Source organism: Pholcus phalangioides, unplaced genomic scaffold, assembly GCF_987345545.1.
Source record: "Pholcus phalangioides strain wild (caught in Gottingen) unplaced genomic scaffold, Ppha-v1.0 ptg000004l_1, whole genome shotgun sequence".
NCBI lineage: Eukaryota > Metazoa > Arthropoda > Arachnida > Araneae > Pholcidae > Pholcus > Pholcus phalangioides.
The window spans coordinates 7,180,856-7,199,967 of record NW_028301597.1 but is presented as its reverse complement, the minus strand read 5'-3'; the positions used below and the strand labels follow the sequence as shown (position 1 = coordinate 7,199,967).

Below are 19,112 nucleotides of genomic sequence, written 5' to 3'. Positions count from 1 at the left end.
ATAGATGGAATAGAAGATTTGGGAATTGTTTGTTGATAGCTTTCAAAAGTTTATAACTGATGTTGTCCAGTCCGGATGCCTTTCGGTCATTTGTTTGATTTAATGTTCGTTGTATCTCTCCTCTTGTTATTTCTGTTTCTTCTTGAGCTCTTGTTGTAAGCTGTATTTCCTCGCCTATTATCTCTTCTTTTATATCCGGATAAAGCTTGTGTAGTTGTTGTTGGGCAATGTCTTTAAAATGGCAACCTTCCGATGCTCCCGTTACTATCTGAGGTGTAGGCTTGCGTTTATTTAGTACAGCCTTGTATGGTTTGCCAAATGGATCTGCCATCTCCGCACAAAACTGTTTCCACGAATTGAGCTTTGTTTTTCTAATGGCTTTAGTATATCTCGCTTTCTCTTGCCGAAAAGATTCCATCGCTTGCTGTTTCTGTGCTTCCGGCGACTTCTTCCAACGTCTCTCTTTAGCTCATAGCAGTTTCCTATGGATTTCCAGATCTCTGTTCCACCATGGTGCACACGTTCGTTGTGACGTTCTATCCACTCGGAGTGTCGTTGCTGCTACTTCAGTAAACGTTCTGAATAATTCAGTTGTTGCTTCATTTATTTCTTGATAATTTATGCATGTATTATAGATCCTATTAGGGGTTTTAGATTCATCATAAAACCCCTAATTTATTATACCCCATTATTTATTCTTCTCACAGATGAACTATATTTGATTTGTTTCATCTTGGGTATGTCAAGATTGCTCAATTTAATATGAATATATTTATGGCAACTTAATGTTACTTCCGTGCCGATTGACCTTGTTATTGAGCATTGTATTTCATTGGAATTAGTCATAGTCATGTCCGCCCATCCTTTTGAATTCCAGTGGGTATATGTTGGTTCTTCTTTGCTGTTATGTAGTAGATAAAATCTGTTGCTCTGAATGAAGTTCATTATGCGAATTCCTCTGTGGTTTGTATCTGGATATCCCCATAATCTGTTTCTTCCGTTTAAGTCTGCTGCTATGATAGTTTTTGTTATTTTGGCTTTCCGGATGATTGCTGTGAGCTCCTGTAGCGTAAGATCTATGTCGTCGCAAGGTGATGAATATCCACTGATGAATAATAATTGTTCATTATTTAATTGCAACTTCACAGCTATTGTATGTTCCTTAATGTCAAAGATTGCTCTTTCTATTTTCTTGCTTAGTAATATAATAGCTGCTTTTTGGTTATACGAATGTCATATGTGCCACTCTGAGGGAAAACCATGCAATTTTCCTTTCCTAATCCATGGTTCTTGTATTAGAATGATATCAATATGGAGTTTTTCTGCTTGTTTCACTAAAAGTGATGTTGCATCTATACATTTGTCAATGTTTATTTGCAGTACTTTCAGTTCATCCGTACTTTTCCCAGCGATCATTTTTTTTTCTTTTGGGCTTATGGAGATCAGTATCTGCTATTATTATGTGCTCTGAAATGATTTGTGGATGATTCAGCTGCCGTTTTGGTGTGCTTTTGAAATGTTCGACATCGATTACTGGTTGCACTGTGGTTTACTGCTATTCTCACGGAACTGTTCATGTTGCTTTCCATGCAGTTAATGCATCTGCGTGTTTTCGTCGTGCATACATCTGTATTATGAATATTTCCACATTTTGCACATCTTGGATACAGATATTCGCAGTTTATTGCGTGGTGGTGAGATCTCTGGCAGCGTGTACACCTGCTGATTTCTGAGCTGTGTGATGTATGTGAACTTTAAGTTATGTTTCTAGGGGTTCTTGCGGTGGTTCTGCCATTCTGTATTGCCGTAACATGTTTTTGCCGTTGTCTACTTGGACATGCTTGATCTTCCTTATTATGTTGCCATTCGTAATTGTTGTTCATCGCTAGATTACTCATGTAACAGTTTATACTTTGTCTGCTGTTGTGTTTTCTGCTGTCGTTATGTACTCTGCTATGAAATGTTCGCTGATTTATTGTTGGTGTTTTTTTAAGATTGTGCTCATAATGGCGATTCCCTTTGTGAGAACGTGGGGATGAATCAACTACTTCGAATTCTCGTGAATGTTCAGTTTCGTCTATTCTGGTCTTGCGATTTGCATACCTCATAGGCACATGTCCTCCAACTCGGTATTGCTCTGGGGGCGACCGTGCTAACTGCCTTGTTTCCGGCCATCTGTCAATGAGTTCATAGTCTGAATCGGCTTTGCTTGGGTCCCAAGATGCATTTTCTGATACTTTGAAATCATCATATGTTGCGTACCTGATAGGCGTAACTCCTCGTACACGGTATTGCAAACGGGGTGATCGTGTTGACCCTTTTTGCTTCGGCCATCTATCAATCAGTTCATATTCGGAGTCTGCTCTGCTTATGTCATGAGATGCATTTTCAAACAAAAACAAAAAATTAAAAAATTCTTAAATATGTACCAAAAATAAGAAAATACCCTTTAAAAATCTGCTCCAGTAACAAAATAATTTTGAGGCTATTTCTAAAAAAAATTAAACATTTGTGACATATCTCTAAAAATAGTGTTACAATAAAATGATTGATATTTAAAAAATACTTTATTACAAGCATCTCTATTAATTCATTAAATCCCCCCTCTGGGAAAAAATGTTATGAAAATATTATGAGCAATATTTACTTGAAACATTATTAAAAAAAGGGATTGGCTTAAATAAACTTTAAAATATGCTTGTATTATAATGTTATATATATTATATCGTATAATATATATAACATATAAGCATATAATATATTATATTATATAGCATATAATATATTATATGCTTATGCTTATATATAAAACTTAAAAATATTCACTTGTTCTGAAAATTCTTTGATTTTATGCATTTATGCTGAAAAGGCCATAATATGCAAATGTATATGCACATATGCATTTGCATATAATCCGGGCCACGGTATGAAAAAATCATTTTTTTAAAATAAAAAGAAATCATGTTTTTTTTAAATCAAAATTAACTGATTGCTTATTAATTTCAACAAATTAAATATAAATCAATCAAAACAAATTAATTATAGATGGCCATAATTATCAGAAAAAGCACGCCAACGCGCCGATTACCTGAATCATAGGAATCGATATAGGGATATACATATAAGGATCGATATATAGGAGCCGCTGAAAGCTCAAATTTCGGACATTATCCGGGTCAACTGGGCTGGCCCCTTCGTGAAGGGGGCAGCGTCTGCCTGTCATAATAATGTCGTAATGATCATAAGGTGTTTATGACAGACAACCAATAAGAAGCTGGCACTGTTACGTCACAAAACTTTTTTCACGTTCAAAATACGCTCTCGTGTGACCAGGGGGTAAAAGATGCTCGAAAACAGGTTTGTGTCCAGCGGGAAAACTCTCCCGTGTGTCCGTAGCCTGAGAAGGGTGCAGCACAGCCTCTAGTCACACACAGAAAGAACCCCTTTCTTTTTTCCTCTTCCCTGACCACTATACCAACACCTTTCTTTAGGGGATGCCAGCTGAACTCTTCTCTTTTTTCCAACACCATCATTAATCTGAAATAAGTGCTGCATTGCTTCGCTGGACACCTACTCACCCTCCCACCTCTACTTGTGACAATACTATTTAGGAAGGCAGTGAATAACACTGTAAATGGGAAGGTTAGAAAATCATATATTTTTTTACTTCAATGATAGTCTGTGTGGAGAAAAAACAAAAAATAAACAAAATGGTTTATATATATAATAATTATATATTATTTACTATAGAAATGACACATGGCACTTCCACACATTTATGAAACGTGAATTTAAAAAAAAGTTTTTACCTCCCCTCTTTCTATGCTCCAGAATTCACCGCCCCTCCGAATTTGCCGCCCTGGGCTATAGCCCGCTCAGCCCCCCTGTAAATACACTACTGTCCATTTGAGAATACAAATTGATATGATTGATATTAAGAGTCCTGTCTATTTTCCTGTGGCATGGTGGTAAGATGCTCGTCTACCATCGTGAAGGTGGTTGTCAGGGTCCCTGGTTCGAACCCAAGGGAGGATGTCGATAAGATATTTTCCCTAACAAACTCGAGGCGACCACCGATAGACAGCGCCTTCACTTCCAACCCATCTCCCTAATGGCAGTAAATTGCAATATAGCGATATGGCCAGAGTTAGTGTTTGATGAAGTAGTGTCTATTTTCCTATGGGGAAATAAATAAAGATAAACCATATGGTTTAACCAGTCAACTGTCCAATTAATTTCTCCGAGCGTTACCCGCAGTGCCTACTTTTTTTTGAAGATGCGCGCCCTTTTTCCTTTTTTTTCCCTTTTCTTGGAAGTTTGAAATATTAAAATATTTTTTTATAGCTCAAATGTGTCGAGACATAATATGACTCCCCAGAAGTGGGGAGAGGCGGTCATAATGTCCTGTGACTAAAAGAAATGCTGTTGATGGATTTATGTGGAACCATAGTAGTTGAATCTTTGCTTAGATATATGAGTAATAAAACAGATGCATCTTTGTAATGGAATCGGAAAAAAAATCAATGGGGATGCCGCTTTGCAAAACATGACAAATATGTCATGAAGAGCCAAAAAAACTGGTACACCTGCCTAATATCATGTAGGGGCCCCGCGATCCCGCAGAAGTGCCGCAACACGACGTGGCATGGACTCGACTAATGCCTGAAGTAGTGCTGGAGGTAATTGCTGCATTCAAGTCACACCAACTATATTACCTTAAAATGTTAAACTATAGTCTGATATGTTGAAATACAGATATATTTTCTAACACAGCAAAGATATAAACAAATTCTACTCCTTATATCATTTGCAATTTCATTAAATATCGAACGAAACAAACCGCTCCATATCTGCTATTTCCAGTATACAATCTTTTATAGCCTTTTTAAACATATAAAATGATTGCTGTTGTCTAATAATATCATCAAATTCTCTACATATTCTTGGAGCAAGAAAACATATTGATTTTTTTGAAAATTGTTTTTTTAGGTAATGGCATTTGATATAAATATTGTGATCTCATAGTGCTTCTTTGTATATTCACCCTTGGATACCAATCGGGATTCTTATAGATGAATACTAAAACTTTATACAGATAAAGTTGCCGTATATTAAATTGGATTAATGATACTTTATTTTGTGAACACCACGTTCAAACTCACTTAAATCTCGATAACCTGCCATTGTAGCAGCAGTAATCAATCTAACAACTATGCCAGACACTTGTTGTGTTATATAGGCGTTGCCGACCGCAGCGCCGTACTCTGATTCGTTCCATATCTCTTTATTTGCATACGCATGCCTGTACCAGTTTTTTTGGCTCTTCAGTTTAATAGTAATGTCTCTCTTCTCTCATAATATACCTTATAATTCTCTTCCCTCTTTCTATACTCCAAAATTTGCCAAAATTTTTTGTAGAAAGATAGAATGTATTCCATCTGTACCTGGTGATTTAAAAGGAGAAAATCCTTTCAAGGCTTCAGTACATTTGTCATAATCAACTATTATGTTGACTAGCAAAGTGTACTGGTTCCAATTCAGGCCTAGAGTCCTCACCAGAGTCTGGTTTTGTAGGTCTCCCAAGGTGATAATCTAGTACACATTCAAGCATCTCCGGTTTAACTAGTGGTATAAGGTGGGTTTTACTGTATCATCTATAATCTCAGTGTCAAAGTTCTCGAAATTTCTGCTGGCAAAGCAATCTGGCCACAATTCCTTGAAAACTGAATTTATATTTTTGTGAGTTCCTAGTTGCCAATCAGTATAATCAATAAGTATATTGCCATATCATAAAGAGCTATCACAAATGTAGTACAGTATTAATATGGCAAAAATATAAGTGAAATAAATTCCTAGCTTAATATCTGATGTAGCTAAAAAATAATTTTATTTCATTGAGCAAACAAAAACCATGAAAAACAAGCATCCCAAAAGCTTTTTTCCGGGACAGGGCAGAAAATAAAAAAAACCAGGACTGTCCCAGAAAACAGGGACATCTGGCCACCCTAACCATAAAGGCTCTTTTACACATACGCTTTTGCGTGCGTGATAGCTCTAAACAACTTCAAAATCACCTTTAAGAGTGTGCGTGTGAAGGCAAAAAAGTGTGGGGTACGAGTGCATGCTAGAACTGGTCATCAATCACGAACTCAAAATCATACATCCAAACTCAAACCAACCATACAGGCAAAAACGGGGTGAATCCCTTGTCTCTTGCGTCGTCTTCCTTCATTATCATTCCAAAAAAAGAGATTTATAGAATGTAAATAATTTTTTTCAGCAATAATATTAATTGAAATTTTTTTCAGATTCTATTTAATGATTTTTTTCCTTTTTCCAACGAATTGCTTTTTTTAAAGGAATGATGAATTAGTTTCAAGTACCATAATTGCATTTAATAGGTTATTGTAATAATTTTTGAACTTTGATTTGGTTCCTTTATTTACTGACATTATTATCAGATTTATAGATATGTTAGATTAGTATTATTATTTTGATAACTTCTCACAAGCTTTCATTTACCTTCAGAGTTTGGAAAATTTTTAAATAGTTTAATCAGGGGCTCTAGGGTTCATTTTTTTTTTCCTTTTAAAGATAATAATTGGTTTTTTTTTTAAACTAGAAAACAAATATTTTAAGAAAGATTAGTTTCAATATTTGAAATTAACAGTAGAAATATGTACATAAATCTATAATTAATGCAAAATAAAGTGAGAATTCATGATAGAAATTATTTTAAAATTAATACAAATCCTGAATTGAAGAAAGAAATAATTTTAGAATAAATGAAAGCCTTTTTTAATAATTTGGGGCCCTCTTTTTGATTTGGTGCACTGGTTCCATTCCTGTTCACTCATCCGTTAAGACACCTACCACTGGCTACAGAAATTTTGAAACCAAATATTTTATTATTCAGAAATTTATTCAATAAGCATATTTTTGGAATTGGAAATAGAGATCTGGGCAAGGCCGCAACTAGGGAGGAGCAGGTAGTTTCTCGTGACCCGGGCGCTGGACCTGAGGGTGTGCAAATTTCATTCTGAAACCTCACCTTCAACATAACTAGGGGGAGTAAAACTGTGTGCTTGCCCTGGGTGATCAAGCATCTAGTTGCTTCCCTGGATCTGGGGAACACAAAATTAATGATTTTTTTAAGTCATGGCTAAAAAGGTTAAGTACATCTGTTTTAAATTTGACAGTATAAATTTGACTTGCAACAAACTAGAAGAAAAGAACTTCCATTATATGAATGTCTGAAGCATTAATAGTGATGCTGTTTAAAAAGAAGCACCCTATTCATTAGATCCAGCCAACTCTGTATTCATAACTTCAGGAAGTATTCAATTCACAACAGGTGGACAGTGTGCTGTACTTTTCCATAATAAGATCACAAAAGATGTCCAAGGTCAAGCAATGTTCGAAATACAAAGTAAAAGGGATGTTTTGTATTATAAGATTATCACTGATTTCATTTAAAATCAAAAACCATCTAATATCACATGAATGGTGATGGATGTGAATCCAACTAGAAACGTAATGTTATTCACATTTTTAATTTTATTGCTGTTATAACATAATGTACAACAGAATGTTTTACATGCGTAAGAACGTGTATAGAGCTGCAAAGTTTTTAAAAAAAATTATGTTTCAACTTATTTGATATTTTTTGTATTGTTATGAGCTGCATATGCTCGACAACATTGATTTGGTAGATTGAATTTGAGTAAATAAATACAACCAAGAGAGAGATCTATCAAGAATTTTTAAAATATCTAATACAAAATACCACCATAATTTCAAAAAAGTGCTGTGAAACCTCAATATAACGATACTCAGTGGACCAAGAAAAAAATATTGTTGCAGAGGGATTATTGTTATATCGGGAGGCAGCAGTTTAACATTAGAATATAGAGATTTCTAAACAAGAGTTATAGTTGTAGAAAGATTTATCGTTATATCAAGAAGCATTGTAGCCAGGTTTCACTGTAATAACTTTGTAATGCTTTTTATCTATTTTTCTGGCTGGTAGTATAAAAATAACATTGGCTATACACTATGCCAATAATTGATAAAAAAAAATTTCTTGTTTTGGTAAAATTATAACCGATTAAATTCAGAAAATAGTTTAGAGCTAATTACAGCAATTAAAGCTGAACAAACAAATGAAAGCCAAATTGAAACAAAAATTAGAAACTACACAAATTTTATTTCTCAATCTCATTTATTGCAGAAAAATTACCATAAATTTGTAGCAGTAGTTTCAATTATTAAAATTATTTTTAAAAATGAATGATCCCCGTAGTAATAATAAGCTTTAGAAATCTATATTTTATCCAAGCTGAATTCTATCTGCCAACAGAGAAAAAACTTCAGCCAAGAACGTGGAGTGTTGTACTTCCCAAAACTCCACATGCCATGCAAAAGCATTCGAATTTCTCCACACAATTCAGAATGGGGCCTTCTTTCACACAGGAAAGAGTGAGCGCAAGAATGTGTCTCTTTTTGACAGCACGCTCTTGCAACGCTGTGCTCTAACCATCTTCAATCCTTTGCACAAGAACATCCCACTACGGGTACGCTGGAAAGATTGTACGTGTAAAGGGGCCTTAACTCCAAAACAGTAAGAGTTGCTAAGGAGTAACAGAGTTGCTAAAATGTTTTATGTTTTATTTTAGTCTTTCTATCACCCCCACTTTCATTTGGCAGATTACGTGAAATTCATCCTGCATATTGTTCTTTTCTACGCCGGTTATTCAATTTTGGATTTGCTATTTTCTTCATAATTCCATCTAAGAGTGTCTTTTGCTTCACCCATTGATCTGTGTAAATGTCAACAACATATATAAAAATGACACTGCTTTTATGAGCATTTTGGTTTTTGTTGCTTAACTTTTGAGCTTTAGTATATCTGATTTTCCACAAATTGTTATTTTGGTTATTTGCTATCATTTGATTATTTTGAGAATGAGCTCACAGCATTATGCGAATTAGCATGTCTGATGTCATAAGAGAAACACTTGAGAATAACACATTATGTATGATTAGGGTTACAAAATTCAAGAGCTGAGAAAGGAAGATGCCTGCAAAATGCCCTTAGTAATATCACTTTTCTAATTTTCACTACAGATGGTGCTACTATACTGACCAAAAAAACAGCTACCACAATAATTTTTTCTAACTAAATCAGAACAAAAGAGCAAAAAAAAAAAAAAAAAATGCTGATTTTTCTCCCCTTCACTAAAAATGAATTGTACCCGTTAGTTTTGTTGTTTTCCGGTCTTTACTTGTAGCATGGCAAAGTTTTCTTAGGCCAAGAATCTTGTCTTTTATTAAATTTATTGGCATTTCTAAAAGCTTTCACAGCCTTGTTATAAGGGAGCTGTCCCACGAAACATAGGCTGCCTGCTACTTTATTTCTGAATAGACGAGGCAACCCCTCCTCCCTCCCCCACTTCAGTACACAGCAGTTGCTATTGATAAGAAAACATGGTGTTCTTGAAATGGAGGTTATGGGTTTCTTCTTCCAAATCTGTTTTTCAGACTCTTTTTCATATTATACTGGGCCATAAGGTGAAAGTAGCATCTGCCGTGTGTGAGGCGAACAAGGGTTTTGCATTCTGGGAGGGGGAGATTTCGACAGTGATTGGTCAAAGCGTGTAAACTTGCAAACGTGTGGGAAAAAACATCAAAACTCTCATATCAATGCAGAGATATTTTTTTCAGAGTAAAAAAATGAAATCCCAGGAAGAAAAAGAATAATTTATTGAAGAATAATTTTTTCAGTAAGTATTATTTTGAGGGATTTTTCTATGGCATGAATATTACTTCAAGGGTTCTGCAATAGTTAAAAAGTTGATAACACTACTTTAAGTTTTAGAAAACAAAATTGAAGTTCCAAGTGCTTGTGATAGAAAAAAAAATCTATAAATAAATTGGTAAACATAATTTTCAGACTATATTCTTCAATTTTGCAGGTATCTAAGAATCCTGGTCCTCCAACTGTTTACTATGGCACACTTCCAGCACATTACATGTCATCTAACAGGACCCAGACTCTACCACATAGTTCTTCCATGCGTGCATACTCTCCTGCTGTAGTTACAGATCGTCAAAAGTCTCAAACTCTTCCACCTGGAGGTGTGTCTCCAAATATTTGTATTTCTTAACTCTTCTTCATGAAAACTAACAATTATTTGCTGTTTTTATATATGGCACTTATGATATTTGAAAAAATACTTTATGATATGATAAGACAGAGCACACACAGTAAAACTTCAATAACTCAGTTTATATAAATGCTTATGTTTCTCAAGATAAGCAAACGTTTTGTAATAAATTTTGATTCTATTGATGAGCTATATCTCTCAAAATAAACAAAAATTTTTAAAACATTAATGGATTTTGACTTTACAATTGATATTTTTCGCAATAAGAGTACTACATAATGTAGACTTCTAGCTGAACACTAGTCTATGAGACTTTACATATTCATGTTGTCTTTGAAGCTTCATATGATCACAACTAAAAGGCTGATAGTTTGATTTCTCTCATTCAAAGCAACGCTGCTGTAATGTTCCGAATAATTTCTGCACAAGACCTTGAAATATTAGTAAAGCTACAAACTATCTAATACAGAATGTCTCAGATTTATTTACAGAACAATGATTTACACTTGAGCAGCAATTCACAGACACATGCCAAAAATCACAGAGTAAGCTGGCTTCTTCGCAAGGAAAACCCTGCTCTCTCTCCTGTACACGTAACATTTCTTTTTGGTGAGTGATACTATTTATGTGGAAAAAACGGGAAACATGACGAATCTCAAACATTCTCACAGAAGCGCGTCTCTCCTTTATGTTCCTACACTCTTCTTCCAATATGACGTCATTAAAACTTTGGCACTTTTGCCAAACTCGTTAAATTCATTGTCAACTTGGTGTGATTTACAGGAAAATGTGTATTTCAGATTTAATCATTGGTTTTACATAAAAAAAGCTATTTACATGTAAAAAATGGCATGATTAATGATAAATAAGGGCTATTTATATAAATTTTATAAATATAAAATGAGTTTAGAGACCAGGCTCAAGCATTGTTCAGGACTTTTTCATTACTTTAATGAAAGACCAAATAGACCAAATTGAAAGTAATTTATTGTATGCATATGCGTATTAACTGTTCCTATTGCTTTTAGATGATGGCCTTAGTGATTTTTTCAATCATCTGGAGATATTTTGAATTTTTTTTTTTAGATAAAATTCGTAAGAAGATGTGTCAATAAAATACAGATATGTGTTTTTTATTTTTGTTGCTGTATTCCTGCCATTAACTGGCATTATACTGGGTGATGTACCGATTTATAATAAATCATTGATGTAAGGCCCACATAGATATCCCAATTTCACAATTTATTTTGAACCCGGTGATGTATTGTTAATTCTGATGCCTAACATTACAATGTCGATTTAACGAACACGTCTAATATCAGTGGAATCCCATGTAACAACATCAGAGTTGAAATGATGATGCCGATATAGCAAATGTGCTTACACGTTCTTTATAAGGGAGGGGCATGCATGGAATAAAAAAATATTTGATAAATCAAGTGTTTAATGGATATGATTGAATTTGGTGAAAAAAATTCACTTTTTTTCCACAACACATACACACGTGAGTTTGATAAAACAGTTATACTCTAGTAAAACTCTGATTACCAGACAGTGTGCCATGGCACCAGAAGCAGTGATGGATTAATGCTGTTTTGTGGGAGGGGAAGTCGATTGGAAGATGTAAAAAATCAGAGGGGGTGCCCTGGGGTATGTAATATCCCCCAGAGAATACTTTATTTTTTTCGCTCTTGGAGTGGGAGGTCACCTCATCGCCCCTATTTTAATCCCATCAGTGACTGGGAGGTAGGGGCTGAAATGTATGCAGGATTTACTCAGCAGGAGGTTCATTGTTTTCATTTTTCCCCCAGGGGTTTTTTTTACTAAAAGGAAAACCACTGTAATCTCGGCCTACCTCTTTTCTCCCATCTACGTCAGTGATAGGGTCATGAGACATGTTTCAAATTAAAGGGCAGAGCTCTTCCTGAACAGTTTGGCAAAGCACCTTGGCAATAGCACCTTGTGGTGCTGTGCTATTTGTGCTGTCAATATTCTGCAGATAGTTTTATTGAACAATGTAGTGGAGTGTGATTACACACACACAAGACAGTGAGTACTGAGTTTGTGCATAGTGCACACACACTCAGTGATTATCCCCCCCCCCCCTCCACCTTCTACAAGGAGCCTTTCTCTACTTGTGTTCAGGATGGCATATAACAGGGCTCCCACTTGTCCTACTTTTTAGTAAAATGTCCTACTTTCTAGATTTTGTCCTACTTTTCTAGGTTTTACCCTAGTTTCCCTACTTCTTAAACAAATTTTGTTGACAAGAATATATGACAATGAATATAAGTCATATATTTCAACATATTTCTGTTGAAATATATGACATCCTGAACAATTTATTTTAGGCAATTGTTTAGAAGTTTAACATGGTTTAATTCTAGTTAAATCAGAGACCAAAAAAAAAAGAAAAAAAAGATACACACAGTTACACACTGTGAGCAACAACATTGAAGTGTTGCCATACAGCTTCTCATAAACGAGGAGAAAAAAAAAATAATATCATGGAACGATTACAATTATAACCATTACACTACCCCTAAATCAAAACAGCTCCAATTCCAAAAAGGTAAATATGCAAACTGAAAAAAATAAATTGCAGACATATTACGAAAAAAAAAAAAAAATTAGTATGATCACACAGATTCAATTAAAGAATATATACAAATAAGCACAAATTAAACAAGACTGTTCATTCCAATCGGCTGCTCAAGTTTTTCAAATCTCTCTCGTGAGAGTGGTTTTGTTAGTATATCCGCAACTTGACTTTCACTATCATAGCACTTTACTCGAAGAAAGTCATTCTCATATTGTTGTTGGATGAACTTGTACCTGAAATCTGTATGTTTCATTCTGTTATGGAACTCAGGGTTTTTTTATGAGGCGAATAGCACTCTGGTTATCGATCTGTAACACAGGTGGCTCTATGGAAACAATAATTTCTTGAAGCAAAGAATGTGGCCAAATTGCTTCTTTACTCGCTCGGCTGGCAGCCACAAATTCTGCTTCTGTTGTTGATAAGGCTGCACACTTTTGATGCTGGCTCCTCCAGGACACTGCTCCTCCACTGCACATGAATATCATTCCAGTGGTTGACCTCCTTGTGAGAGGATCTCCAGCATAATCTGCATCACTATATGACTCTAGGTGACACTTCGTCTTATGTTTGTACATTATCTCACAGTCTGCAGTACCCTTCAAATACCTCAATGTTCTTTTTATGATGCTCCAAAGTATTTCCTGAGGTTTATCCAGCACCTGTGAAAGAACTCCAACTGTAAAGCAGATGTCAGGCCTTGAGACAATTGCCAGAAACATCAAACTCCCAACGTCTTCACGATAGGGTGTACCTGCTGAAAGTGAAACAGAATCTGTCACAATAGAGCCTTTCTCCATTGGGACACTAACTGGTTTTGATTCAGACATTTCAAATCTATCCAAAATTTTTCTGCAATAAGCAGCTTGGTGTATAAATATGTCTCCATTTTCAAGGGTATTCATTTGCATCCCCAGAAAACAACCAGGTATCTCTACAACCACAGAGAATTCTGATTTCAGTTACATAAGAAACTCTTCACATGAATTTGCTTCATTGGCAATTATTATGCTATCATCGACATACAAAAAAAGGAGCGATTTTTCATCATTGAAAAATATACATGGATCAGATGATGATTGTTGAAACCCGGCCTTGGCCGTAAACCTCTCAATCCAACACCTGGGTGCTTGTTTTAGACCATAAATGCTTTTGAGGAGTTTACAAACTTGTTTCGTGCCATCAGTGAAATCCTTCAGGTTGATACATGAAAATTTCTTCAGGAAGTTCTCCATAGAGGAAGGCTGTCTTGACATCAAACTGAGTGAGTTTAAGATTCTTACTGGAAGCAATGCTCAAAACAGTCCTTATTGTATCCCACCTCACAACTGGACTGAAGGTTTCTGAAAAATCAATATATTTATACCAGCTTTCTAACTGAAGCCCTTGGCAACAAGTCTAGCTTTATAATGCTGAATAGATCCATCTGCATTGTACTTTATAGGAAAGACCCAGCAACAACCAATTGCCGGCTAATTCAGTGTTATTATTTTCCCTCTTCTCTGACTGGTTTGCTTGCACTGTATCCTTCCCTTTTTCTGATTTAATTGAATCCATGCGATGTCTGATTGCCATCTATCTATTGCAATAAAATTTCAAATAAAAAAACCCACAAGACTAACCTAGCATAAAATAAAATATCGCTTCAGAATATACCTGATCACCTGAATTTTTTCATTTGTAATATTCTGTTAAATGTATTTTCATTGCATAAGTTGTTTTACATATTTTTATATATCTTGCACTTTGTGGTTGAATTTCACAATTTTAACTCATTTTTGATAAGAGACATGAAAAATGATTTTAATTTATTAATCATAGAAGAAGGTGGTAAAGTGACTAGGCATGCTTGGTTTACTCCCATTTTCGTAACTTGAATGCAATAAAATGGGGTAAATAAAAATTTTTTAATTTTAAGATATTTTTTCATCTCAGTATTTAACACATCTCTGAATACAAAATGCCTCCTGGGGCGAAAATTGCTGCAGTTAAGGGGGGGCTGCAATGTCTCCACTCAGTGCTTCATGCTAATAATGTGTGTCATAAAGAGTTGAAAAGTATGTCTCTGGTTAGCAAACTTGCCTGGTATGCAAGGGGACCCAGATGTGATTCCCGGAGGAGACAAATCACTTTTATTTCCAAATATTTGTTTCGGCATTACATCCAGAAAATTCAATTTCTCAGTTTTTATTTTTTTAATTGATTCATTAGAATATGGGGGTGGGGGGATTATATGGTTCACATTTTATATCTGATGATGTGTCATGCCAAGAGTATACCAGAAAGGTGTGGAGAATAACTATCAGTTCATTTTGCAGCATACCTTCAACAATGTGTTAACAAATTTAGTTTTTTTTCAAATCACTATAGACCAGCTCTTCTCTTGACTTCCGAAAAGGGAAATGTTCTTGTTATTTGATCACTTTGTAGTTCTTTCTTTCTCTCTCCATTCTTCTCACATGGTGGATCCATGTGATCACTGCACGATCTGAAGGTGGGTCCGCACACTAAACATGCTTAAGCCTCTTACTCCCCAAGTTTTCATTCATCAATACATGTGTGACTTCTATTTTTGTTCTTTCTCTTTCACCACCTCACAAATCTGTTGCAACAGTTGTGTCACAGCTTTTTACCTAACATGTAACAAGAATCGTGAGGAGAGTATTTTTGATATACCGACATCTGATAGATCCTCATGAATCACTGCTTTTGTCTCATAACTTGTCATTCCATCTACATTATGTGGGATCTCAGCAAATTGCTTGAGTCAGAGCACACATAGAGTACACAGAGCTTTAGACTTCCCTCCCTTTCTTCAATAATCTACAGCTGTCTTTAATCTGTGAACAAAATATTACAATGTTTCTTTTTGTTAACATAATACAGTCAACCCTCAATTTACAAACATCTTTGTTTATGAGCAACAAAAAAGGGTTCGATTTACGAACACTTGAAACTGCCTAAATCCTGAAGCAAGCCTATTTCAGAAGGCTCAGATTAAAATTTTTTTTTGACAAAATTTGGTTGATGAATTATACAGGGTGTTTAAAAAAGAATCTGCCGATTGGAAATGCGTATATTATGAAAAATATTGAATGTAGACACTTAAGATTAATTTTATATTACATGGCTAATCAAAGTTTTTTTACAAACCAATTTAAAGGTGCTCAGTATGTCCACCTTGGGATGCTTGGCATATGTCTATATGGTAGTCAAATTTGTCCCCAAACTTTTGCGAGCATGTTTGCATCTACTGCAAGTGGATTTCTGTGAAATACATGTGAAACTCTATCGGATGCGCTCCACATTTTTGTCTGACATGTGGGGATGGCCAGGGGATTTCCCTTTACACACAGACAACCGGTGTCTCGGAATTGTTTATACCATCACCTAATGCTCTAAGCAGTAGGAAGTTCAATACCAGGGTATCGTCGACGAAAAGCAGCATGATGAACAGTTGTTACGGACTCACACTTCACGTAGCTTACAACACAAAATTATTTCTGTTGTGCAGTTGTCATCTTGACAAACACTTAAGTGGGGACCGAAGGAAGAGCATTAGCACTACTTGTCAGCAACTGTGTGAAACTCGAGATTTCCCTCTTTCTACTTATACATTATTCGATCAAAACAGATTAGAAGCTGAATAGTTATGATTTTTTTTTCAAATTGGATGATTCTTTTTGAAACACCAAGTATTTCATCAGAATAAAACTCTACCACCAAATACGGCTCCTCTTATCCAATCAATGAATCAGCAAGTCATTTCAAACTTTATGAAGCTGTGAAGAGAAAAGGACTTTTTCAAACATGTTTTACAATAATATCTGACATAGAACTAACAGTTAGTAATTTCTGAAGAAACATTATTTTATTATCCTACATTACATAGGTCTTATTCACAAAGCTTAACAGCAAGTCTTACAAAAATCAGCAATTTGGCTTGGAATATATTTTGTGGCCTGATAGTGTTGGTGAGATTTTGAGGTCTTTCACATTGAGATCATAGATCATACATATTCACAAAACCAGACATTGCCCTGGCATACTTTTCATTCTATTTCCATCTCATCTCTTTTGAATTATGGTAATTATTTCAGTGTTACTTTAATGATTACTATTGACAATACTGGAACAAGAATTATGTTGGTTTGCCACCTACAATCACTTTAAAATTCAATAATTTTATAATTGTTTTGTGTTCCCACCTAACATTTTCTGATAAGGGCAGTGGCCCCTCCCCCCACCCTAGTTCTGGCCCTGGCATTGATCATTCATACTAGTTGTTTACACTAGAAATCTTTAGAGTCTCAAGAGCAGTTTAATTCATTTTGTATTGATTCCTATAGGAAAATTATTTTGGTTTACGAACAACTCTTTACAAACAGACATGAGGAATGAATTAAGTTCACAAACTGAGGGTTGACTGTATAGTAATACCTGACTACTTCACCAAACACCAACTGTGGCCATATTGCTATATTGCAATTTACTGCCATTAGTGAGATGGGCTGGAAGCGAAGGCACTGTCTATCGGTGGTCGCCTCAAGTTCGTTAGGGAAAATATCTTATCGATATCCTCCCTTGGGTGCGAACCCGGGACCCTGACAACAACCTTCACGATCAACCTAGACGAACATCTTACCACCATGCCACTCGGGCACTGTATAGTAATACCTGTCAACTTGGACACCTCTCTACATTGGACACTTTTGAATGGAATCAGCCATAATCCTGTAACATAGAATGTCCACAATACTCCACCACTGTTTCAAGATTTCTCTAACTTGGACAGATTTTAATGGAACCATAGGTGTCCAACTTACAGTTTTTACTGTATTTATATGGAATTAAAATGTCACCAACTTTTTCATTTGATTGCACTAGAAAAAAAAAATAAGACTACACTTCAGCATACCACTTGACTGCTATGTGCGGGGATAAAAACTAAATAAAGTTCTGCTTCTACTAAAGAGTGTTTTGAGTTGTCTTGGCGTATATGGGAACGTTTTTGTTAAAAATACAACGCGTGCAAGAAAGGAATGTAAAATGTGCACAGATATCTCATGGCACCCTTATCCAATCTCAAGGAACTTTGATAGCTCCCTAAATTGCAGGAACATTCTGGTTTGGAATCATAGCTATGTGCTCAATATAATGTTTCATAGTACTCCTAAAAATTGATGGTAGATGGCAGCACTACACATAACAAGCATTACACAAAAACAAACACTTCACGCTAGGTTCACAACACATACATGCACATTCCAACATGTACCAGTTCATTTAAAGTTCCGCAGTGGAATGTGAACAGGGTGCATGTTTGGTTTAGTAGTAGTAGTACCCCTAATCGATCTCCTAGCACTCATATGAGCTATAGCACACCATTTAGGGAGTTGCTGGTCTAGCATTTATACTCCCTTATTGTTTTATATTCTTATGATTTACAGAAATGGAAACAACAATTGTGAACGTGCTTTCTTTCTATTCAAGTGACAGAAATTTTTGCCCAGAGGCATGCATCTCCAAACACCTAACATCAGTTGTATCACAGTGTCACAGCTTGCTAAACAACTTAACAACTTATATGTATATCATCTTATCCATGAAGATGAAACAGACATCCTTGGTTCTCTCTGTGCTTCTGTTCATATTAATAAGTCTAAATTTTAAACAAAATGGCAAATGCTTCAGCCATGACATTTGTGTTTTTTTTCATATGTATTTTAGGAACAACTCAGCCGCCACCTAAGCCTCAGAGATCATTTCAGCAAACTTTAACTCCTTTAGGTAAAGCAGTTCGTTCAACACCACCACCCACTGGACCTCCACCATCAGTACCATCACCAAGATCTAGCCAATCTCGAGCATTAGGTAAAGTATTCCAGTAATATCTCCAAGTATGTCTGGCTTTTGAAATATATTGGGTATTTTACAAAATGGCCGGAGATCCCTGGCCAAAGCTCAATGTGTGAATGTAAGTTGGTCTGGTAGGAGCTGAATTCGTTTTTTTTAATCGCCAGCATGTGATATACGTCTTTATACAGCAATGGTATCGGATTAGCTTTATGTGACGGTAGAAAAAAATGTAGAATTTGAGAGAAAACTATGAAAATAATTATATAAACATATTACTTATAATTTTTTCTGCTAAATTTTGGAGTAAAAAAATTATTACTGCATCGTGACTGTAGTTTGACTGATTGCCATAACTAACATGGACATAATTATCACAAAGAACATGCTTCTTGCCGATGATCCCGAATCATGTCTTTTTTCCATCCGACTTTGGCCAGGAATCAACGGCCACTTCACAAACTGGCTAGCCAATGTTTTATTTTCGGACA

General features: G+C 35.4%; 1 protein-coding gene across 7 annotated transcripts in view; it reads left to right on the top strand.

Annotated features, from left to right (window-relative positions):
• The window catches only part of LOC149086509 (coiled-coil domain-containing protein AGAP005037-like), a 758,714-nt gene that overhangs the window by 484,750 nt on the left and 254,852 nt on the right, over positions 1 to 19,112 (top strand). For all 7 annotated transcript variants that reach the window (XM_089255964.1, XM_089255963.1, XM_089255967.1 and 4 more), the window contains 2 exons: positions 9,975 to 10,137; positions 18,496 to 18,639. In XM_089255964.1, coding sequence (XP_089112090.1) covers positions 9,975 to 10,137; positions 18,496 to 18,639 — 307 coding nt within the window. The remainder of the gene's footprint in view (positions 1 to 9,974; positions 10,138 to 18,495; positions 18,640 to 19,112) is intronic.